General features: G+C 41.2%; 2 protein-coding genes across 10 annotated transcripts in view; one reads left to right on the top strand and one right to left on the bottom strand.

The window, feature by feature from the left end:
• PKN2 (protein kinase N2) overlaps positions 1-14,693 on the top strand; it is a 226,402-nt gene extending 211,709 nt beyond the window's left edge. For 7 of the 8 annotated variants that reach the window (XM_033915237.1, XM_033915234.1, XM_033915238.1 and 4 more), the window contains 3 exons: positions 5,229-5,336; positions 8,340-8,420; positions 8,502-14,693. In XM_033915237.1, coding sequence (XP_033771128.1) covers positions 5,229-5,336; positions 8,340-8,420; positions 8,502-8,705 — 393 coding nt within the window. In that variant the 3' untranslated portion in view covers positions 8,706-14,693. The remainder of the gene's footprint in view (positions 1-5,228; positions 5,337-8,339; positions 8,421-8,501) is intronic. The other variant, XM_033915236.1, reaches the window with a different exon arrangement.
• Positions 14,694-16,026: 1,333 nt separating this feature from the next.
• GTF2B (general transcription factor IIB) overlaps positions 16,027-25,333 on the bottom strand; it is a 58,236-nt gene continuing 48,929 nt past the window's right edge. For both annotated transcript variants that reach the window (XM_033916943.1, XM_033916942.1), the window contains exons 4-7: positions 21,626-21,772; positions 21,361-21,490; positions 18,246-18,527; positions 16,027-16,985 (exon numbers count right to left, since the gene is read on the bottom strand). In XM_033916943.1, coding sequence (XP_033772834.1) covers positions 16,852-16,985; positions 18,246-18,527; positions 21,361-21,490; positions 21,626-21,772 — 693 coding nt within the window. In that variant the 3' untranslated portion in view covers positions 16,027-16,851. The remainder of the gene's footprint in view (positions 16,986-18,245; positions 18,528-21,360; positions 21,491-21,625; positions 21,773-25,333) is intronic.

Here is a 25,333-nt window from a genome sequence, read left to right as displayed (position 1 = left end):
CGAAGTTCAGCGGAAACAGAAAGAGTCGGAATCCTACGAATAAGGCCGCCCATATCCAAATCGGTCGGAAGAAGACCCAAATCCAGGGCCCAACGAGCGCACAAAAGGGCCCAAGAGCGAGGCAGGGCCAGCAAGCAAAGTTCCTTATGTAACGACGAAACAGAAAGCCCTCCATCAGCAAAGCCAGCAAAAAAGGAGCGAAGCCGAGCACCTAAACCAAGCCGCAGTCCCTTCGCCCTCAAGGAGCGAACGTAATGATCCAGCTGCAGGTAGGCAAAAAAATCAGTGGCCCGAACCCCGGTCCGAAGTTGAAAGGTCGGCCAAGAGAGGAGATTCCCATCCCCGGTCAGTACCTGCTCCAAAATAGTCAGTCCAAGTTGGGCCCAGCGGCGAAAGGAAGCTGAAGAGTGGCCGGGCAGGAATTGAAGGTTCCCCTGCAAAGGCAACTGATCAGACACCCCCGGCCGTTCTCCCAAGCGCAGCACCAAAGTCTTCCAGGCGTCCGGCAAAGATCCCAACAAGAAGCTAGAGCGCAGAGAAGAAGGAAGAGCCAACCGAGGCGCATGCAATAAAGAAGATAAATGCCAAGGATGATAGTACGCCTGTTCATAAGCCCAACACGAATACACGTCTTGTTCCAAAATCCAATCCCCAAGATAACGGAGGAGGCAAGCCTGATTATAGGTCTGCATATCGGGGACACCCATGCCGCCCCTCAACCAAGACCCTATCAAAAAGTGAAACTGCATCCGCGACTTCTTCCCATTCCAAAAGAACCTAGAGAGAAGTCGGTGAAGCTCCCGAATATCTTTCCGCAATAAACGAATAGGCAACAACTGCAGAACATACAGCCATTTTGGGAAAATAATCATATTGAAGAGATGAATGCGACCATGCACCGATAGGGGGAAAAACCGCCAGCAGTCTAGCCGCCGACGAGTATAATCAAAAAGCAGTTGTAGATTGTCATAAACATTCGGCGCATAAATATTACAAAGGAGAAGAGACTTTCTCGCCAAGGTAATGTGAGCTAATACAAACCGGCCCGACGGGTCCGCGTAGACCCCTTGTATGGCAGCCTCCAAGGTCTTATGAAGAAGAATAAGCACACCAGCCTTACGGCGCACTGCGGCCGCACCCACCACCTTCCCCACCCACCAGCGAGCGAATTTGTCATGTTCCTGAGAGGTCAGATGCGTCTCCTGTAAAAAGGCAATATCCGCCTTATGGCAATTCAGGGTTTGCAATATTTTTTGGCGCTTAACGAGGGAGGTAACCCCGCAAACATTCCAAGAAACGAATTTAACCATCAGAATTCAAAAGGACCCAAAAGTAAAGAAAGTCCTGAGAGTGAGTAAAGGGATGGTGAGGCCGTCCCAGCCTACAGACCCACCAAAACCCCAACTCTATCCAAGCGGTGAGCAGGACCCCCGAAAGCCCTCCGGAGCGGCTAGCCCGGAGACCCCCCCCCCCCCGGCCAATCCTCCAAGCCAAGGCAAAAAAAGGAAACCCAAAACAAACAAACAAAAAAAAACACCGCACCAAACCAAAAAAGAAAATCAAGCGAAGAAAACAATCCCCACCCCCTATCCCCCATAGGGACAGCCCCCATACCACCCCCAAAACACCGGAGTCCCTGAGGACCACCTAGGGCTGCCCCGAGCCCCCCCCCCCCCCCCCGAACCCCTGGCAACAAGCCCACAACTAGCACTAGAACACAAAAAGCTACCTCCTCGCTCATCCCACCTAAATGCCCCCTCCAACTGGACTCCTCCCAAAAGCCAAGCAGCTATCAGGCATAAAAAGAACACCCCCCCAACAAGCAACCACACACCGGGAAACCCCAAGGAACAACAGCCGAGAGCAGGCCAGGGGTGTCCCCGAACCCAACCTGTGCCCTAACGGAACCCCTCCAACCAGACCCCAAATCCACACACCTCTACATGCAAGCAATCCCAGAACGGCCAAAGTTTATTTTAAAGTTTAAAGCCGCTGCGGCAGCTCCTCGTACTATCACTGCCTGCGTCGGAAGCCTCATGAGAGGAGCCACCGCAGTGGCTTTAAACTTTAAAATAAACTTTGGCCAGTAGTGCTGTTTTTCCTTGATGGAGGTCTGCGCGAGCAGGGAGGCGGTGTGGGGCCATTTATTTTTAATTTTGAAGGTGGCGCGAGCTGACTCGGGATTGGGGCCTTCCGCTGTTGCAGGAGCGGAGCGGGCTTCTGGAGGCAATCAGCGGGTGGCTGCGGTCCCGTGCTGAAGTTTGGAGACGGTGACACGAGAGTGTCCTCTATCCCAACTCTCTGGCAGACGCGGTAAGAGCTGAGAGGGCCAGCAGAATAAATATTTAGCCTCCCCCCCTCCAGCGCGGTCTCAGAACTGGTTCAGTGTCATCCGCCTCGGGGGAGGGAGAGAGATAGTTTCACGCGCATGCGCACTTCCTATGGGTCACTACAGCTCACGGAAAATGGACGCACGCGATGGAAGTGCGCATGCGCGGCCTAGCGTTTTATTATATTAGATGACAACTTTGTAGTGATTGGCTGGCCCGGAACATCCTCCACGACATTAGAATTGACGTCGCGTGGCGAGAATTTGTCGGCTCTGAGCTGGGGAAGATAAACAGGGAGAGTTAAGACCTCGGCACGGCCTGTTCCTGATTGCGGCGGTGCGGCCTGTTCCCCGATGGTAGTGGCTTGGGGGAGGGCAGGGAGAAGTAAGACCTCGGGCGCTGGCCTGTTCCCCAATTGCAGTGGCTTGGGGGAGGACAGTTGGAAGGGAAGTAGATTGGAGACCCCTGCTTTAGTCGAGGACAGATTGCGGGCCGCAAAATAGTCCCTGGGGGGCCGCGTGTTTGAGACCGCTGTTTTACTGTAATAACTATATCTGTTCTTTTCTAGCTTTTCACCTTAAACAATCTTAGCTAATTTCTTTAATGACCATTTCAATAATTTCACAGTCATAGTGGCTGGCTCATATTCATGCTTCAGTTAACAATTATGCAAAGGGAAGTAACAGAGTCCAAGCAGCAGCACACCAGTAAAGACTCAACAAGTTGGACCAATCTTCTCAATATCTTCCCTTGGTTTGGTTGACAACGAATGATGTTTCAATTTTTTTCAGTCTTGGCCATCAGTAATTTGCTTAAGATCACTTAAGTCATTTAATGTGTATCATAAATGGTACTGTAGCTGAAGATATTTAGATCATAGAAAATCAATTTATTGGCCAAAAAACTGCAAATTAATTTGAAGGAGGACGAGTACTATTTCATAATGTTTGCATATTTATTTAGAAGCCAAAATTGATTCATAAATCTCAATATTTAGAAATGAAGCAAAATGTTCTGCTTCAAAAACAAATTTCATTAGCAGGAGAACTATTGGGTTCCCAATTTTTTAAGCAAGTTATAAGTAATCACCTATAGCATAAGAACTTAAGAGTTGTCATACTGGGACAGACCAAAGGTCCACCAAGCCCTTATCCTGTTTCCAGCCGTGGCCAACCCAGGTCACAAGTACCTGGCAAGATCCCAGAGTAAAACATTTTATACAGCTTATCCTGGAAATAGACAGTGGATTCCCCTAAGTCCATCTTAATAATGGTTTATGGACTTTTAGGAAATTATGCAAACCTTTTTTAAACCCTGTTAAGCAAACTGCTTTCACCGCATTCTCCAGCAACGAATTCCAGAGTTTAATTATATGTTGTGTGGTGAAATCTTTTCTCCAGTTTGTTTTAAATCTAGTACTTAGTAGCTTCATTGCCTGGCCCTTAGTCCTAGTATTTCTGGAAAGAAAAGCAATTCACGTCTACCCATTCCACTCAGTATTTTATAGACCTCTATCTTACCTCCCCTGAGTCATCTCTTCTCCAGGCTAAAGAACTCTAGCAGCTTTATCCATAGGGAAGTCATCCTATTCATTTCATCATTTTCATCGCCCTTCTATGTACCTTTTCTAATTCTGCTATATCTTTTTTTGAGATGTGCCTAGAAATGCTGATTAAAGGAAGCCTGTGGTGTTAAAATTAGCTTCGTAATTGGAGACTTTTTTGATGAGCTGATTAGGGTAAAATTGATATTTTGCTCTCGACAGGGCAATTCATATGTGTTTGTATTTGGGGCTTTTTATTTTCTTTATGTCTTTTCTTTTGTGAACTACCTAGGCATCATGATAAGCAAACTATAAATTTATTAAATAAACAGAGCTGTCCCAGCAATCTCACAGCTACTTGGGTTTTCAGGATATCTACAATAGTTAAGTATGTAATATTTGCATATGCTTTGTCTCCAGGGCATTCAGAATTCTCTCTTAAATATTCATTATGGATATCCTAGAAACCCAGCTGACTATGAAGACCTTAGCACAGATTTGGGTGACCTGAAATTTAATTATACAATTATATAGACCACCCATCTGATTATTTATTTTTAGTATTTATATACCACTTATAGCCTAAGTGGTTTACATTCAGGTACTCAAGCATTTTCCCTATCTGTCCTGGTGGGCTCACACACTTTCAGTGTACCTGGGGCAATGGGCGATTAAGTGACTTGCCCAGGGTCACAAGGAGCAGCATGAGATTTGAACCCACAGCCTCAGGCTGCTGGGACTGTAGCTCTAACCATTGTGCCACACACTCCCACAAACTCTAGGTGGTTAACAATAAATACAGTCAAAATTCCTCCCCCACTCCCCTCATCCATGTGGCCTGAATTTTTTTTTTTTTTTGGGGGGGGAGTCCTGATTTGTTACAGCTTTATTCAGTTAAGTTGTCCCTATAATATATATATATATATATATATATATATATATAAGTTGTCTATATATATATATATATATATATATATATATATATATATATATATATATATATATTACATTACATTACATTACATTACATTAGGGATTTCTATTCCGCCCTTACCTTGCGGTTCAAGTATATATATATATATATATATATATATATATATATATATATATATATTATACATATACAGTGGACACCTTGCTGCCTTATATATAGGGACAACTTAACTGAATAAAGCTGTAACAAATCAGGACTCCCCCCAAAAAAATTTCAGGTAAAAGTTTTTTATATATATATATATATATATATATATATATATATAGTGGACACCTTGCTGCCTTAGCTCAAAGCTTATTTGTTTCCTGTTGTATTATGGTTCAGTGACTAATCATATATTTTTATGGCTTCCCTATTCAAGTCTCCGTTTCCAGGAGATGATGAAGAGGAGGTGTTTGATAGCATTGTAAATGATGAAGTAAGGTATCCACGGTTCTTGTCTACAGAAGCCATCTCCATAATGAGGAGGGTAAGACTCTTTACTGCACATTATATTAATGCCTGCACTGAAAAATACTTTATACCATATATTTTTTTTCTGTTGCTGTTGAATTATTTTGTCTGTGTTATGTGTGACAGACACATTATTCCTGATCCTTCAGGTAGTCAACTCCTTCTCGCGAGAATTCTTGTAGAGAGCTTCATTAGCATTTTTGCTCCACCTCCCATCCCTCAGTTGTCTCTCTACAAGTGAGATGGTAGGAGCCTGTCTTTTCTGCTTGTGCTTATTTTTCAATTAAATTTAGGCTTTGCTTACCATTTGTGAGGCTTTTTCAGTGCTGCAAAGGATCCCAATTTTGGGCCATCTCTGGCGGGAGAACGCAGACTCTAAGGTTGAGGGTCTGCTTCCATGGAGCAGACTGCTTTGCAGTGCACCCACTTGGACAGCCTGCATAAACAGTTCAGGGGCTTAGGGGTCTGTCCCTTGGGAGCTCACCCAAGGTTCTGTTCGCAGTGGACTTGAGCACAGGCTAAGTGGTTCCATGATGGTTTTTCCAGGATTGGGGCTGACTGCTTTCCTCCCCCATCTGCTTGCGCGAGGTTCGGGTGGGGGTTGAGGTTGCTGGCATGAGAGACAGTCCAAAGGGACAAGCAGTCTGGATTCCAGGTTTGTTGAGGCAGAAGTTCTCACTGTAAGTTGTCTGCAGCTTCAGCACAAGAAGCTACCAGCACACAGCATGGCACAGTGCGTAACAGGCACTGCTGCTTGTGACCCTGGACAAGTCACTTAATCCTCCACTGCCCCAGGTACATTAGATACATTGTGAGCCCACCGGGACAGATAGGGAAAATGCTTGAAGTACCTGTATGTAAACCGCTTTTGAGTGTGGTTGTAAAAAACTACAAAAAGGCAGTATACAAGTCCCAATCCCGTTTCCTTTCCTTTCACACCATTTCAAGATGGATCCATATGGCCATTTCATCAGCCTATATTGGAAGCAGAAAGCATCCGCCTATATCCATAAAGGCACACTCCATTAGATGCATGGCTTCCTCATGGGCAGAATCTTCAGCAGTATCTCCGGAAGAAATCTGTAGAGCCACATGGTCCTCTCTTCATATGTTTACAAAGTTTTACAGGGTGGATGTAGCAGCCAAAATGGACTCTGCATTTGGATTGTCCATACTTTCAGCAGGCTTATCTGCCCTGCCCTAGACTCTGGACACTACTTTGATACATCTTGAAACATAATGGCAGATAAAGGCCAAATGGCCCATCCAGTCTGCCCATCTGCAATAACTATTATCTCTTCCTCTCTCTAAGAGATCCCACATGACTATCCCAGACTTTCTTGAAATCAGACAGTCTCTTGTCTCCAACACCTCTACCGGGAGACTGTTCCACTTTCTCTGTAAAAAAGTATTTCCTTAGATTACTCCTGAGCCTATCACCTCTTAACTTCATCCTAGGCCCTCATTCCAGAGCTTCCTTTCAAATGAAAGAGACTCAACTCATGCACATTTACATCATGTAGGAATTTAAATGTGTCTATCATATCTCCCCTTTTCCGCCTTTCCTCCAAAGTATTCAGATTGAGATCTTTAAATCTGACTCCATACACCTTATGACAAAAACCAATCACCATTTTAGTAGCCTTCCTCTGAACTGACTCCATCCTTTTTATCTTTTTGAAGGTGCGGTCTCCATAATTGTACACAATATTCTAAATGAGGTCTTATATATCAATATCTCATTTTTTCTTACTGGCCTTACCTCTCCCTATGCATCCTAGCATCTTTCTAGCTTTCGCCATCACCTTTTCAACCTGTTTGGCCACCTTAAGATCATCACATACAATCACACTCAAGTCCTGCTCTTCTGTCGTGCACATAAGTTCTTCACCCCCCTAAACTGCACCATTCCTTTGGATTTTTGCAGCCCAAATGTTTGGCCTTGCATTTCTTAGCATTAAATTTTAGCTGCCAAATTTCAGACCATTCTTCAAGCTTCACCAGGTCTTTCTTCGTGTTATTCACACCATCCTGGGTATCTATTCTATTAGATTTTGGTATCATCTGCAAAGAGGCATAATGATATGTTTGTGGCATTAGAAGAAAAGATTAGGTTCTTACCTTGGTAATCTCCTTTCTAATAGACAGATGCATTATTGCTGAAGCCCGCCCTGTCAGATGTTCATTTGCCTGAAGGATAAGGGGATTTAAGGGTATAGATAGAGGAATGGATGATTTCCTGAAGGAAAAGGGGATTGAGGGGTACTGATAGAGAATTACAATCTAGGTCCTTGACCTGAATGGGCTGCCGCGCGAGCGGACTGCTGGGCGGGATAGACCTCTGGTCTGAACCAGCAGAGGCACTGCTTAAGTTCTTATGTCCTTATGCCTGCTTACTGCCTCGAATGTGCCATGGAATCTGGACATCTTGTTTTTCCTTTATTCAGCGTTAACATGAATAAAGGATGCAACTGCCGCATTAAAGAATCTAGGGGTCAGGTTGGTGACTTGTTTGCTTTCACCTTATTATGTATTGCAAATAGTTTTTATTTCATCTGTTATATGTTAAAGATATGAGCATAACAGACATGTTTCTTGGGGAGCATCCCCATACCCCTCTCTATTCTTGGGGAGCATCCCCATACCCCTCTCTATTCTATTTCCTGTCCAGGGCTGACGATCTGTTTTGGTACGAACTGAGGAATTGGAGGACAGCCCCAGAGGGATGGGAGGTGAAACAAAAAATTGCTGAGGCTCTCTACAAGAATTCTCGCGAGAAGGGGTTGCATACCCGAAGGTTCAGGATTAATGTGTCTATCTACTAGAAAGAAGATTACTGAGGTAAGAACCTAATCTTTCCTTTTACCTGGCTTGTTCATATTTTCTCTGTATGTAGTATACAGCAGCTTTCCTCAGGAGCAAAACATTTCAGCAATAGCTCCTTTGAATCTTTGATCAAGGAATACAAAAATTGGCAGGGTGGCTCCATTTCACCTCATTGTATTTGTCTGTTAAATAGCTGCTGAGGAGAAATCCAGAACGGCGTCTAGGAGCTAGTGAAAAAGATGCCGAGGAGGTGAAAAGACACCCTTTTTTCCGGGTAAGTATAGAATCATTTTTATTGAAACTTGTGTGCTTTACTTCAGTTTGGAACATTAAATTGCTAGCTTGTATTTTACAGCAGATTGATTGGGATGCCTTGCTGGCCAAGAAGGTGAAGCCACCATTTGTTCCCACAATTAGAAGCCGAGAAGATGTTAGTAATTTTGATGACGAATTTACCTCAGAAGCACCCATCCTGACACCACCCCGGGAACCAAGGTTACTTTCAGAAGATGAGCAGGAAACCTTTAGAAATTTTGACTACATTGCTGATTGGTGTTAAAACTTCCCACCTCAGATACTGTGAAACTTATAGCTGACTGACTCATTGCTGAGAAGAATAGTATCTCCTTGGATTGTTTTCTACGCCAGCTATCCTTTCATTTTTTTTTTAATCGCATGAAGATTTTTTAAGTGTTGTTTTAATACTCTTCAGAGAAGTGGCCTTTTTTTATATGTCCATTTTTTATCTAAGCACTGGAAAGCAGTTTGGCTGTGCTAAGCTATCTTATGCACAATGGCTTAGTTGGATCATGTATCTTTATCTTGCTTTTCTACAGTTGAAAACTTTGTATTATACCTGCCTTAAGTAGAAGACAGACCATGCACTAGAATTATAATTATTTAGCATTGTTCAGTCAATGTTAAATTATAGCTGTGGGTGCTATTGATATTTACAGGAAATATTTTCTCTTGGCATGAGGCACACTTTCTTAATGACAGTTCAAAGGTTACTGTAATAACCCCAAAATGTGCCCACCTAAGGTCGGTAAAAATGCACATTTTGGTCCTTTGATTTCAAATGATGGAAATGGAGAACTGATGCCTTCTTTTGTAAATTTTTCTATAGTATTTATTTGAAAAAAATGTAATGGCCTTAAAGCTATAAAAACACTATAAGTGCTTCCATAAGAAAATGGACAAGTCCTGAAAATTACCAAAAAGCCACTTGCCAAACCGTTTTGCTTTTAATTGCTAACATTAAAAAGGAAGAAACCCAGCAGATACCAAGAATGTAAGAAAGAGAAAAAACAAAACATGTGTCTGGTTGTGAAAGGACTATGAAATTATACATTCCTCAAATACACATGCATTTTCATATTTGTAAATGTTTCTCTAATGAATGTTTTTAAATGGTTAAGCATAATGTATTTCGCAATCTAGTTCATCAGGTGTCTGCTGTATAAGAACCCTATCCTTAGAAATCGTAGCTATTTTCAATGTATACATGATGTGAACATGTATATTTGGAAGTTGTATTTTAATTTCAAAGGCATTTGTAAGTAATTGTACCACTTTAGAGTTTTGCACAGTGGCTATGGGAACAGGTAATAGAATGCTATGGCTTAATTGAAGTGCATCTGAATATATTTTAGGCCACTGGATTCCAGGATTTGGTCAAAGCAATATGTTGTAACAGAATGTATAAATATTTTTGATAACTGTATATTTTATAAACCATATTATAACACTAAACCAACTGTACCTCAAAAGTTTAAAAACCAATCCAGTATACTGTAGCTTTTACACTAGTAATGAGACCACATTTATGGTCTTTTTTTGACTAGGCAAGAGTCACTGTTCTTTTCTGTATTCCTAGTGATTATTTTCCCCTGCCTGAACCAGTTAAGAAGTTAGTTGTAGGTTAATGAGTATAGAAACTAGTAATCCTACCTACTATATAACTTTTTTAAGGGGGCAAATCAAAACACTAAGAGGTCCTATGCTATTATGTGAATTTAAATAAGGGCATGAAACCTTCATAAGTTAGCTAGCTGTGTGGTCTGAATAGCTTGTAGGCCTCCCTCTTCCCTTTAAATCATTTTTAAACACACTTAACTGAATAAACAACCCTCTTTTCTAAAGATATCCTTTAGACGGGGATGTAAGATCTTTAACTAAACTATTTTAATACCACATACTTTTGAGGTACAGTCTCCTTTGCAAGTTACTAGACATGACAGGTTCTTAAGAATAAAAGCAGGGAGACATCCATGTGAAAATATAGTTTTGTACAGAATATTTTTAATCAAAGCAAATCACTAGAATCAGAGGGTTGGGTATATTCACACGATTAAGCTGAAGAAAGCACTAATTTTATCTTTATTTTTTATAATATCCGTTTTTAGACAGATAAGACTTTAAATGTTAGATCTGTAAATATGTTTTGCTATCTGTAAATGGCTGTTCAGGCACTATGTAAAAAAATATGGATGTTCTAGAATGGTACACTCACTATGCATCACAAATTGTGCCTTTACCATTTGTTAATCTAAAAAGTGTTTTGCAGTCATTTCATAATATTGATGCACAAATTAAAGTTTAAATGGGACCCTATGTAAGTTTTACTTTACATATAGGCACAGTAGGAGCTATAGCAATAACTTGAAATATTTTGCCATCTGATCAAATGCAGATTAACAGCATAGTTCAAAGACCTGACAGTTAAATTGTTCTAACAGCTGCATTTTCCCTGATGGTTATAGGGGCATTGACCACAGCTGAATAGAAATTGCTTAGATGCTATATGGTAAGTCCCATCTATAGTGTTTTCAGGACTCTCTGCAGGGGCACACCACCCAGCTAACTTAAAAGGCTTTATAATATGGCTCTATACACCCCTACCAGCAAAGATGTCAAGGAAGAACCGTTTAACTGGTCAGCCTACAATAAAGTAAAAACTAATTTATATGCTGTTTTCTTCACCACTATATTACAGCATAAGCCTGTTATAGGATAGAATGTAATGTAAGTAGCATTTGTAAGTTTTGCCTTATTTTCAGGCTGGCTAAATACAGTAGTAACCTCAACCTAGCAGACTGTTGAAGTTACAAGCCTGACATTTGTTCCCTACAGTAACAGGTTACTAAAATCTCCCTAAATTCATTATAACTCTCAAATTGCTCTACCTAACTGTGCCATGTGTTCTCATTAATTTATTAGTCCTAGAGAAATGAGCAAGTTTGTGCAATCTTTTCAAGGACCAGTGGCTCCCCTTCTTCATCTTGCATGGTAGAAAGCATATATTTGTGAATATTGATCACATCTTGTTATATCAGTACTCTCTTGTACTGAGATTTCAAAAACTTTTAAAGTACTCATTGGAAAGTGCTCCTAGCACTCAGGGAACAAGTCCAATCACTGGATGCTACAGGAATAGACATGGAACAACTAAGGCAGACAGATCTGCATGCCAAGGCCAGTCCAGAGCAACTAACATTACCAGACCTGGTGACTCATGATACCGCAGATGATCTGGCATACCATGGCCCATGGTGAGAACACAGAGAGCATCTTTTCGACTGTAGAAGCAATCCGCTTTTATATTCTTGGCTGAGGCCATTAGATCCATTTCTGGTCTCCCCTAGTGCTATACAATGAGGCTGAATGCTCTTTTGGAAAGGGACCACTCCCCTGGATTGAGTCTGCTTGCTTAATTCTGCTTGGATATTCCTACTGCCATGTGGGCTGCCAAGTGCCTATAAGTGAGCTTCCGCTTACTTGAATAACATCTGTGCCTCAAGGCGTAATGGAGCGCTTCTGGTGCCTCCCTGTCTGTTCACATAAGCTACTGCAGTAGTATTGTTGGAGAAAACTGACCACTTTTCCTGTCAAGAAAGTCCAGTGCTTTCAATGCCAAATGAATGGCGCTCATTTCCAGATGATTTATAGACTATGTGCTTCCTGCTGGCGACCACAGCATTTGCCCCCCCCCCCCAGCCATTAAGGCTGACATCAGTCATGAGTGTCAGTCACCCTATGAGATGATTCTGAGGGGCATGCCCTTCAAAAAGGCATTCCTCTGGAAACATCAACTTACGCTGTTCCTTGCGCCTCTCACGAATAATGTCCAGGACACGGCAGTTGACCTGGCCAAGCAACATAAAATCTGTTTTACTACTTGGGATCTAGCAAGGTACTTGGAACCTGGGTTGGTCATGGTTGGAAATAGGATACTGGATTTGATGGACATTCGGTTTGTCCCAGTATGGCAATTCTTATGTTCTTATTGTTGCTTTTTGGTGGCTGAACTGCCACATGATCCAGAGAGTTGTTAGCATCAGTAGTTGCCAAATCTTTCTGAACCCTTGGAAGGGTCTCTGGGAACAGGAACCAGAGCGGAATTGGCGAGATCGTCGAGAAGAACAAAAATTGCCTCTGCCACCCCCGTTGGAATGTCAAACTCTGCTGTCTGGTACATTTGGGATGGTGATCTGCCACACTGGCCATTAGGTCATCCAAGCCTTTGCCCCTTAAAGGGTAATCTGCTTAGAGTAGCCTTGGAGATTGGATTGGCTGCCTAGCACTAAGCCAGATCATCCAGCAAGCAGAAACCAACACATTAATCCTGACTCTAATAATGTCATAAAGAGCATCAGCCACATAATCCACTCCCTCCATAATCAGTGACAGACATCCTCCAACCTGTTATGACAGGCCCATGCCCCAAAAGATGCAGCCACTGCCACTTTGATACCCAAAGCCAATGCATCAAACTGTCTTTTAAGGACCATGTCCACTTTGCAATCCTGTGTCCTTCAGCATCACCCCTCACTAGGAAGGAACATATGCTTAGTCACTTGAGCAACTGCAGAATCCACCTTCAGCTGCAAAAACAACTGTTGGAAATCTGGAGCCATAGGATAGAGCCTGGACATAGCCTTTGCCAGCTTTAGGGAGCCTTTTGGGAACTCCCATTAGTCAATAACTAACAAGGTGATATCCAGATGAGCCAGAAATGTAGTCTGTGCGTTTGTACTGCTCTTAATGGAACACTAGGTGAAGGGCTGTTGAGGGTCTAACTTCAACTCACAGAGTGTCCAAAATGACATGTGAAATAGTGGCAAACTTGAAAAGACAGCACCATGATCAATAGCAGGACACAGAGCACAGCTCCCTGCACTAAAAACCGCTATCGCAGTTTAGTAAAAGGATGGGGGGAGGGTTAATTACCTAACTTTTAAGTATTCCACTATTCTTCCTTTAAGAGAACTGTCTATTTAATTCTATTTTCCTTTAGCCAGCTCTGAAATCAAAACAGAACATTGCCTCCTCTTCGTTGATGTTTTAATTTCCTTGGCAGTCTCATGAGGGACTCTGTCACAAGCTTTTTAAAATCTAGATCCACTCTATCAACTAGTTTACTTTATCCATCTCTTCAATCACACATTAATATATATATATATAGCTGATTAGTGAGGCAAGAGTTCCTGTGGCTACAGCCCATGTTTACTGTCTCATTAAATTGTGTGTCTTTCGCTTTGCCTGGAACTAACCTCAGGGTCATTGGTCTAAAGTCCCACCATCACCCCTGGAACTCTTATTAAAAATTGGAATTAAATTGACCACTTTCCAAACTTCAGGGACTAGAGATCATTTTAATGATAGGTTGCTTAATAGTAGATTCACATAATGTCATTTTTGCATTTTCACTACTCTAAGCCAGTAGTTATCAATCTTTCTTTTGTTATGACATACTTCACAAACAATATTCTCATCTGTGACACTACAAGGGGCTGTTGAAAAGTTCTCAGTCCAACTAAGAGAATGATGTGGAGCCATGTACAATCAACATACAAAATAAATAAAGGCAGTACAGCACATTAATAAATAGCAACAAGCTAACTTCCTCACAGTAGTAATCATTCATATCTTGCAAGTTTCATAGCTCTACTTCATTCCCTTCTTGGTTGGGCTGAGAACTTTTCAACAGTCCCTCATGAACACTGCAATCTGCAGCTGAACAAAAAAAACCTATATATTGTTATATGTGATCTTACATCCCACCAAATACTCCAAAGTGAAGTTCAAGGTGGGTTACATACAGTATTTACCTTATGTGAAGTTATATAACAGTGTAAAACAAGGTTGGGTTATACTAACAGATTTTTTTGAAATACAATAGAATCTCAGTTAATCAGGACTCTCACCCAACTGGCAAAAAAAAAAAATCACCGGGGGAGGGGGGGAAGTCCCCTGAAGCACCAGCAAACCCCTCCCATCCTCCCTCAAGCCCAAAAGAACTACAAGTGGCAGCAGTCCTTTACCCGCTTCCAGGCAGGCCTGTTTGCACTCGGGGGGAGGGGGGGGGTCCCGGGTCCCCCCCTACAGTAAAACTTCTCTTTTCCGCTCTAAGGGTGTGTGGGGGGGAACCCTCCCTCCTTCAGGCCCATGCCGACGCACTCGATTGCCACTAACCCCAACCCCCCCAAAGTTACAATTGCACCCCAAAAATCCCACTTCCTTCATGCACACTTTTGATGGTGTACCACATCCTGAGCCAAAAATCCCCTCTCCCTCCCTCAAGCCCCCAAGCAGCTGAGACACAAATCCCCCTCCCTCCCTCTGTCCTGACCCATAACGCCCTCCTTCCTCCCTCAAGCCTCTTAGTGGCAGAAACAGGCAGCGATCCTGAGCCACCAACCCCCTCACTCCTTCCCCTCTCTCTCCCCCTTTCTTACCTGAAGCACAGCACTCAGCAAGAGGCAGCCTCAAAATAGGCTGCTCACAGCCAGCCCTGGCAGGGCCTTTCTTAACATGTCACTTCTGACGCATCAGCGGAAAAGCCCTGCTGGGGTTGGTCGCGAGCAGCCTGTTGTAAGGCTGCCTCCTGCTGCACTTCAGGTAAGGAAGGGAGAGAGGGAGGAGAAGGAGTGAGCTGGTGCGTGGTTTAGGACTACCGACTGCTTCTGTTATTTTGGGGCTTGAGGAAAGGAGAAGGGCTTTGAGGCTCAGGACCGCTGCTGCACTGGTGCTTCGGGGTGGGGGGATTGAGATTGTGTTAGACAAGGTTTCTAACACACTCAATTAGCCAGAAAACCAGTACCAAAAAGCAGTGCCGGAAAGCAGAGATTCTATTGTAGTCATTTAATCGTTGCTAGCAATGATGTAAGAGAAATTAAAACAAAAGTGTGATGTCTGCCAGGGTGGAAGAGAGGGTGAGCTGCAACACCTTTTCATCTGGTGCTGGTGAGAATAGTAGGGAGCAATTATGGAGATTTCAAATACCTGACGTCCTGGTTCTCAACTCTCTCCAACCTGCAGCACACAGTTAAGAAAAGCAAAAATCATGCTGTCTTGTCATTTGGTAACACTGGTTGAGAACCACTGCTCTAAGCTGTATACTATCTGGTCCAGATGATTTACTGTTCTTTAGCTTGTCGATTTGGCCTATATGATGCTCTAAGTTCTCTAAGATTTGTTATCTACTGCCCAGCCTATAGAAATAAAATGATCCTAGCATAATAGTAAATGACTCTGAAATTATACAGTAGAACAGTCTCATTTATTTGAGTCAATGGATATGAAGCTACCACCTGTGAGATAATGACTGAACCCTTCTGTCAGAACCTCCCCCTACATGGAATAGTCATTTTATGATAACCCCAGAATACAATTTTCCCTCTTACCTTTGTCCTGGACTCTGGTTTGTGTTTCAGCATCTTTGATTTTACTACTCCCACCACCAAAAGTGAAAAGATTCATGCCTCAAATTCAGCTACAATACAGTGCGCACACAAAAAGAATGGCTAGTCAACTTGTTTAACCCTGCCCTCAAAGACAGAAATACACCATACACATTGCCAAAATCAAGGTTTCAAAAGTGGTGCCTAATCAACTTTATAGCATACATCCGATATAACAAATGTTTTATTTACAGATCTAGATTGTAAATACATATAAATTATGAAAACCCATGTGCAAGTCCTTTCATTGAGTGATAGATACAGTAACCTAACAAGTATGCAAATCAGACAGCAAAAAGAGAATGCCCTCCTGCACAATACATTGCCTAGATATTAAGTTCCTGATTGGGGAATTGCAGGTATTAAGATCTGAGATGCTTTCTTGTCAGTGTCAGGAGTTAAAAAGGAAGCTTTTACATGACACTTCAGAGCAGGACTAAAACTCAAAAGCCATTCACTGTCAATTAATTTTAAAGTTATTGTGCAGTAGCTAACCACACAATAATTTATATATTTAAAAAAAAAATCTAATTCTTCACTCTTCCCCTTGTTGAACAGCATTTCAACTTGGTGCTTTTTTTTAAGAGATTAGTAAAAATAATGAAAGAAAATTGTTTAATATCCATACAGTACAATTCCTGCACAATGTTTTTGGAAAACAATTACAGAATTGTTTATCAAATGGTTGCCAAAAATATGATTTACTAGACCACTACATCAGAAATCTAAATAGGATATTGCTACAATCTCAAATATTTACTTTCACTAATATATACATACAAAATGTCACACAAAGTCTTAATCAGAATTGGAATGTGTGCTGTGTTCCATCATGCAGCTCTGTAGCTCTTTAAGGTATTTCTCCAATTCTATCTGATGAAGGCTGCATATTAAACACTTTATATACCCTTTACAACAGGAACAAAAATACAAATGTTCTATAGGAATAGCAGCTGTGGCATTTTACAGCTGTGGTAGCTTGTCCACAGGCGTGTCAAACTTAAAGTCTGCAGGAAACAGATCTGGTGCACGTGGATAAACAAGTCTGTAGGACTGTCTAATTGTAACATCAGCAACTCCAGCGATGTCACCAATTTCTAAAAGGGAAAAAAAACAGAATACACGCTGATATATCTGCATGCACTTATTTTATGTATACATATGATTGCTTCAGAGATCATAGATGGTATCTATCCCGCTTAGCAAGAATGTGCATATGCACCTGGCCAGTAAGGAAGAGATATGCTCACAGTGGCAGCTGGAGCACTCTTGAGTCATGAAAGCTGAAAGAAGAGAAAGGATCAAAAAAATGTTGGGGTTAAAAGGCAGAAGAGGAGAGTGTGTGCCAGAGGGAGGGGTATCTGCAAGTATACAATTCTCCCTACCGATTCACGGGTTTAGGACTTGCGACTTCGGTTATTCTGAGTTTCTAAACCTGGACCCACCCCTGCCTCCTGAACCTCTCAATACCTTACCTGGTGATCTAGCGGGCAGGAACGCTCCTGCCCCGTGCAGAGCCGTCCACAAAAATGACTGCTGTGAGTTCCCGTGGTCTCACAAGACTACAGCGGGAACGCAGGGCAGCCATTTTTGTGGACGGCTCTGCACAGAGCAGAAGCGTAGGAAAAGCGCTCCTGCCCCACTAGACCACCAGGTAAGGTGTCAAGAGGTCCAGGAGGCAGGAGGGAAGCGGGGGTAGGTGAGTGTTATTTGCATTTTTTCAATATTTGCAGACTGGCTCTGCCCCTAACCCCGCGAATATTGAGGGAGAAGTGTATTTAAATACCGCAAGCTTTTAAGAGCGTAATGTGTATACCCCACAAACATTGTCAAGGTTACTGTATTAGCAAACTAACACTTCAAGTGCTTCAAATGTACTGTAAATGATTTCACTTTAGTAAAACTACAAAAAAATCTTAGCTAAAAGGAAAGGTTGGCTACAATTACAAAAATACTTTGTATTTAATGAAGGCCAACAAAACACAAGCAAAGCAAAACGTTTGTACTGAAAGATTAGTTTGCTATGTTCTTATTTGAAACTTGGGGTAATGCACAACTAATCAGTTGATTTCTGTCGAGATAATAGAAATACTAGAGCTAGTGCTTATATACAGACACACAAGAAATACCAATAAAAATTAGAATAGGATAGTTAAAAGCGCAAGATTTAATCTATCCAATTTACTTCCCTTGAGACACTAACTGAACTCGTTTTACCTTTACATACCTATAAATTAATACTATTGGTCTCTCTTTGGCACTTCCACTAGGAAGCCTTTTCATGTATCCAATTACCTTTTTAGCAAAGAAATTACCTTATTTTTGCCCCATGATTTCTCTGCCCCTTTTCTACCTACCCTTTTGTGTCCGTTTCTCTGCGGAAGCTTGTGATGCCATGTAAATAGCTGCTGCTGCTACAGAGATAGGACTTCGACCAGGAACTAGGTCCAATTCCACAGCTTTGCGCGCAATGTGTGTAGCTGCCATCTGTACTTGCTTAGGAAGACCCAGGTTTGAACAAAACCGTGACATAAAGTCCCCAGTTGTAATCAAATCCACACTGGTTTCCAGAGCTTTCAGGATAAGTTTAAAACACCGGCCTATTTCCTTCTTCGATATCCTCGATACTGCACAGATTTCTAAAAGAAGTACACAGAAAATCAGTAAAGAGTTCTCAGCAATACATTTTACAGCAGTGTTCTTTAAACTTTTGACACCTATGGACCGGCGGAAATAAAATAATTATTTTGTGGACCACGGATAGGCAGTTGAAGAACACTGGGCTAAGTTGTGGGCCAGACCCCGCCCATCTCCACTCATTCTCTGCCCCAGACCACGCCCCCAGTACTAATTGTAACACCATTTTTTCCATTCATTTTTCATATATATACACACACAATATAATCGTATTAACAACACATAATGGTTAACCACAAAATTAAACTACACAAAGCATACTGTATGCTTCTCAATATTCATTCCTACCAGAACACAGATAACCCCATGCAAATACGGGACCAAAAACTAAAAGTATTAATATATACAAACAAATCCTAAGATGCAAGACTCTGCATGCAGTACAACCCCAGAGGAAAAAAAAACAAATGCATTTCTTCCTGAACAGACAACAGATGTAAATCAATCACTAAATTGAAAAATAAAATTATTCCCCCTACCGTTGTCTCCCTCCCTCCATGCTGTGCCTTGCCTTCTGGCCTGCCCCCCAGTGTTATCTTCGGGCCGGCTCTCTCTTCCTCAGTGCTGCAGTGCACAAAGCTGTGGGCAGTGGCTCCTTGCGCAACCCGCGCCTCATCTGAAAGCCTTCCCTCTGACGTTGCGATGTCAGAGAGAAGGCTTCCAGTTCAGGCGCATGATGCGCGTAGGAGCCTTTGCCCACGGCTTTGTGCACTGCAGCACTGAGGAAGAGGGAACCGGCCTGAAGACAATGCCACATCGATTGCACTGTGGACCAGTGGCTGAAGAGCACTGTCTGGGGTCCAATGCATGTGCCAGCCCTATGGACGGCAGGAAATTTCTCCGGACCGGTGGTTGAAGAACACTGTTTTACAGCATCTTACATTTCTACTGCTAACAGACATGTTCATTTATGTACAATTGAGATTATATATCTTTGCACCAAGAGGCAAGTGAGAGATGTGAACTCTGTAGGTACATGGCTACCTACTAATGAATACCAGTGACCAAACCAGACTATAAGGCCAGGATTCTATATAGGATACCCGGTCTCAGAAGCCTACAGGCGTCCTATATAGAACTGGGCCTAAGGCCGCCAGATTCTCTAACCGATGTCCATGTTACAGACGCTGGTTAGAGAATTGGGTCATTGTAGATGCAGCCACTAAGCTTATCGCAGCAAGGGATCTCCCTGACACGATAAGTTTAGCGGCCGCCAGTCGTCCCCCCTCTCCCCCCCCCCGAATGCAGCAGGAGAGATCTCAATCCCTCCAGTGATCTTTAGGGGGAGGTTCCGGCAGGAGGGACTGGGCACCCTCCTGCCAGTGAACTTCAAGCAGGGGGGGGTGGAGGGTGTGCTGTCAGGAGGGATTGGGCACCCTCCTGCTGCGTTCATTGGGGGGGGGGGGGGACTGGAAGCTGCGTCCGCTAAACTTATCGCAGCAGGGAGATCCCCTTGCCGCGATTAGCTTAGCAGCTGCGTCTACTTACAATGTAGGCCAGCATTTAGATGAACAGGAGATGGAAAACAAATTCAACATTAATCTCAGATGAACTAAATTCATTCAAGAAATTAGTTTCAATCCTAAGTATTTCATTACTCAGCGGCTAAGTCAGAAAACTCAATGGTTGCACCCTGAGACATAACTGCCAGTGAGAGAAAACACCGGAGAGAAAGAGGCCCGAAGGACTGACTAAGGAAAAAATTTACTTTTATTATTAATATATATAAAAAAAGAAAAACAAGCTAAAAGGCAAAAAAGTACATTGGGAAGGCAATGCGGTTTGGACAGAGTTCAAAACACAACTTCTTTGCTCCGCAGAAAACTAAAAACTGAGGAACTGTGAGCCGACATCGGACAGGAAGGCACTCGCACATTCAGGCAGTCTCGAAGCTTCTAAGTTTAAAGTGACAGTACACTTTTAGCACTATCCATACTGGGCTCTGTGGATGACATCACCCACATTAGAATATGCTGCCTGCTTGTCTTTTAGTGTCTGCTACGTGCTTTTCCACCTGATCTAATTCCTGCTGGCCTGTTTGCATCCCCACCAGGTCTGCCTGTATCTTTCCAAGCTGTGTACTCAGGTTTGCATTACCTTCTCTGATGGTCAGGAGGACTAGCTCTAATTCTTTGGAGGGTTTAAGGGGAGTGTCTGAAGGTAAAAGTCTCAGAATCGAGATGTCATACTGAAGCCCCTGCATTCTGCAATTGTTTGCAATCTTACTAATTTTAAGGGCCTAGAAGATAAGTCGGAAGGCTTAGTCTACTTTTGGGGTTGGTGTAGGGAGGCAAAGCATTCTTGAATTGCAGAGCCAATGTTAACTCATGGATGAGGAGGGATTGGAAGCAATTTTTACATTAAAAAAAAAAGTAAAAATTGCTTCTAATCCCTCCTCATCCATGAGTTAACATTGGCTCTGCAATTCAAGAATGCTATGCCTCCCTACAATTGGGCCTGAAGATGTAGTGTGAGCCATAGTCTTGTGTTCTCTCCGCTCAACGTCCAAAGTGACTCCCAGATTATGTGTATTTTTAATTGTTGTGAATCACTTTGGATCTTTGACAAAGAATAATCAGAAAAAGTTAGTGCAAACTGAATAGGGAGAGAAGCTTAATTTACTAACACAGAATTTGCTGTTGTGTAATTGATCTACAGTAGAAAATTTAGTGAGAAAACATTACTGAAACCGTAACCGCTCCTCCACTTAATGTAAAAGTTAAAAGCACTTACCCAATATTTGCTGAATAGTAATCTGTGCAATTGAAAGCTTACCTTTAAATGTTCTAGGAACACCTTCTTGTCTACATGCTATGTAGAGACAAGCAGAAGCAATGGCATCATTACTCCTTCCCTTTAGGCTCTTCTGTTCATAAACTTGTTTGAATAAATTATTTGTTCTATCCTTCAAAGCAAGAATATAAAATTTATTAACTCTGGGCCACTTAATTAGTAGCTATATTAAAAATTCATATGTTTACTATATTATGCTAACTATGTCAATGCCAGAACTTTTTAAAAGCAATAGGCACTAACTTACAACTATATTTCTGGGAAGATTTATTCTGTCTGCCATATTTGTGATTTCTTTGAAGGCGTTCATCATTGCACGATCAGAGCTGCTCATGGTCCTTCGGTTTTGATACTTTGAATTTCCAAATTCATCAAAGCTTGCTGCTCCAGTACCCTGAAATATGTAGTGATAAAAGCAAATAGATACCACATTTTACAAAACTTCACATTTTTAAGATTCTAAAATCAACCTAGGTAGAAGCCTCTCCTGCTGGTTAAAGCTTTTAAGGAAAAACACTACTTTCAAATCCTTGGAACAACAATAACAAACAATGATCCAACACAATACAATTGAACAATAACCCCCACCCCCAACTCCCCATCCCTACCCATTAGAGCTGCCTAATTCACAATTCAAACCAATTTAGTTCAGCTGAATCAATTCAAATCAATTTGTTTTGTAAAATAACTAGACTCATCAATTTGCTGAACTCCAGGCTAGAGAGCTGTACAGGAATGGGGGTTGACTGAATTTTTCTTCATAAATCAGACAGTCACATTTCTTTCTTAAAAAAGCTGCAGGCAGAGGGCATGGCTTAACGCGAACACGAATGGACGTGTGATCGCGAAGCTCCTCTTCATCTGGGCAACAAAAGATTAAAAATTTAATCCCTTCTTGATGATTTCATAAAAAAATAATTATTATCATTAGCGAAGCTGAACTTGTGAAAATTTGACGATAACCGCTTATAATGGAGTTGATGTGAATGAAGCCTGAAAGAGTGAGAGCTGAGAATTCAGAGCACCGTTTTTTTTCCTCAGTGCTGAAACGAAGAGAAGTTGAAAGATATAAGTTTAAAGATTGATGAAAAGTATACTGCCTGAGAATCAAATGATAGTCTGAAGGAGGAAAGTAAAGAGAGAGGGTTTGTTTCTCTTTATGCTGAGTTCATTCATGACAGGATGTTGATAGCCAGAGCGACGGGGCATATTTGAAGTAAACTCAGCGTAAGGGACATCAGCCTGATATTATAAGCTGCCAAGCCTGGGTAAGATATTGAAAGAGAAGCTTGAAAACTAAAGAGTGTTGTTATTTCTCTGTGCTAAAGCTGAATAACTGTTGAGAAGGAAGCCGATCTTGATGTGAGGCTGCTGACGGTTGATTGTGGAGCTGTGACAGTTTGATACAGCCTTCTCCTGCCAGCGCTGAGACAGGCTGATAAAAAACTTTTTCCCTCTGTGCTAAAACGAATAGATATTGGGGGAGAGTAAAGCTAAACGGAGCTAGAGGGAAAAAGAGCTGACAAGATCTGTGAAAGGGAAATCAAAAATAAAGTTTGCAGGTTTTTTCTCAGCGCTGAAATGACGCGACATCGGGAGTGAGTAACTGACAGAGCTGTTAAAATTAACTGTTGAAAAAGATTTGTGCCGCCGTAGCTAAACGGAATCTACAGGAAAGAGGAAATAACTGTTTGATTAAATATTACCCTCCTCCGCTGAAACTGAGACAGGGCTTGAGAGAGGAAAGCCAGAGGAAAAGATTACCGGCATTTTCTTTTCAAATACTGGAACGGAGAGGAACTGGAGATAAATAACTGACAGTTGCTTCTAAGAATACTCTGAAGAAAAGACTTGTGCCTGTTTTAAAGATTGCAGTGGTCTTGCATTGAATTGCCCGATGATATAAAGAAAAAAAAAAAGTGTTTTCCCTTTTGGTCTGATATCAGTGGAAAGCTGTTAGTTTCTAAAATATGGCGGTTTGAGATAGCCTTTCTTGCTAGTATTGAAGTGTAAACAGATCCTAAGAGAGGAGTGTTATTTCTCAGTGCAAAATTGGTGGCAGTTACAAATAAAATTTTTTGGATGGAATGACTGACAAAGATTTGACTACATTTCAGTGCTAATATAAAGCAACAAGAAAAACTGCTGATATAATAAGATATCAAAGTCAGATTATTGGGAATTGTGACTGAAAGATACTATTGTGTCTCCTAATAAATATAAATAAAGAAAAATCTAAGAAAAAGAAAATAACAACATGGCAAGTACCAGACAAAACAAAAATGAGGCTGGTATGTCAGCAAAAAGACAAAAGCAAGATCAAATAACACCAAGCAAGATTCCACTTCCTGTTGAAGAATCTGACATATTGAGTAAAGCTGAAGTTATGGAAGAACTAAGACAAATTAAGCAAATGCTAAAGGAAACTGTAACCAATATGTCAGATATGAAGGAAGAAATATTGAACATCCACAGACAACTGGAAGTTAATAATAAAAGAACAACTGTACTAGAATCTAAAATGGAGGTCATAGAAAGTGAAACAAACAGATGCAAAAATGACAGTCTGGAATTAAAAAAATTGAAAGATCAACTGGAAGACTATGAGAATCGAGGAAGAAGGAAAAACATTAAACTTTTTGGAATACAAGAAAATTTAGAAGGAAAAAATGCTATACTTTTTCTAGAAAACTTAATTCCAAAAATATTACAACTGGACTTGAAACAACCACTTGAAATAGAAAGAGCGCATAGGATTCCAGTTAAAAATGTAGAAAATAAAGACAGGCCAAGACCAATAATTTTCAAAATGCTTAGATACCAACAAGCATTAGAAATATTAAATGCTGCAAAGAAAGACAAAAATCTAAATTATAAAGGATCCAGAATATGGTTTTTGCCGGACTTTGCTAAAAATACAGCAAATAAAAGAAAGAGACTATTAGACATGAGACCTCAACTAAAAGAAAAAGGTTTTAAATACGGTCTATATTATCCGGCAAAAATGAGAGTATCATCTGGAGATAAATCCTTGTAATTCGAGGATCCAGAAAAACTAAAAACTTTTCTTTCTAAACCAGAACCTATGATATTTTAACATAAAACATTAAGATGGGTTTTGATGACTTTATGAAAAATTATAAAAGTATGAAATATTGAAATATCTGAAGAAAGGGGGAAAAAAAATGATATAAAGAAAAGATAATAAAAATTTATTTATGAAAAAATGACTAAAGTTATTAAAGGTTAATATAGACAGATAGAAGGGAAATTTGTTTGAATATTAAATATTGATTGCCTAGGGGGGAGGAGAATGTTCGGGTTACAATTCCAATGTGTATCCTTAAGCAGCCATTGTATTGGGTGGGAAAGGGAGGGAAAAGGAGAGTATTTACTAGAATGATTAAGGAAAAAATAAACAAGGGATTAGATACTTTAGGGGTAAATATGTGTGTCATGAAAAACATTTTTTGGATTTTAAATATGAAGGAAGAGGGGAAGAAGATTATAATGAGAAGTATTAAAATGTATAATGTCTTTTAAAATATATTCTATTAATGTCAATGGCCTGAATCACGTAATTAAAAGGAAAAAAGTATTAACATTTTTAAAAAAGCAAAATGCGGATATTTACTGTCTGCAGGAGACCCATCTTAATATAAAGGAATCACAGAAACTATCGGGTGGGTGGGTAAAGGAATGTTTTTTTGCTCCAGCAGAGGGTAAAAAAGCAGGGGTAGCAATTCTTATAAATAAAAAATGTATGGCCAAGATTAAGGTAAAAAATTCAGATCCACATGGAAGATGGATACATATTGATATAGGTATGGGAAATGATACCCTGACGTTGTTTAATATATATGCCCCTAATTCGAATCAATCAGAATTTTTTAAAAAGTTACAGAATATGTTATTACCACTGGCTGCTTCTAATTTAGTGGTGGCTGGAGATTTT

Source organism: Geotrypetes seraphini, chromosome 12 (assembly GCF_902459505.1).
Source record: "Geotrypetes seraphini chromosome 12, aGeoSer1.1, whole genome shotgun sequence".
Taxonomy (NCBI): Eukaryota; Metazoa; Chordata; class Amphibia; order Gymnophiona; family Dermophiidae; genus Geotrypetes; species Geotrypetes seraphini.
Note: the sequence above shows the minus strand (reverse complement) of the source record. Positions and strands in the feature narration are given on the sequence as shown.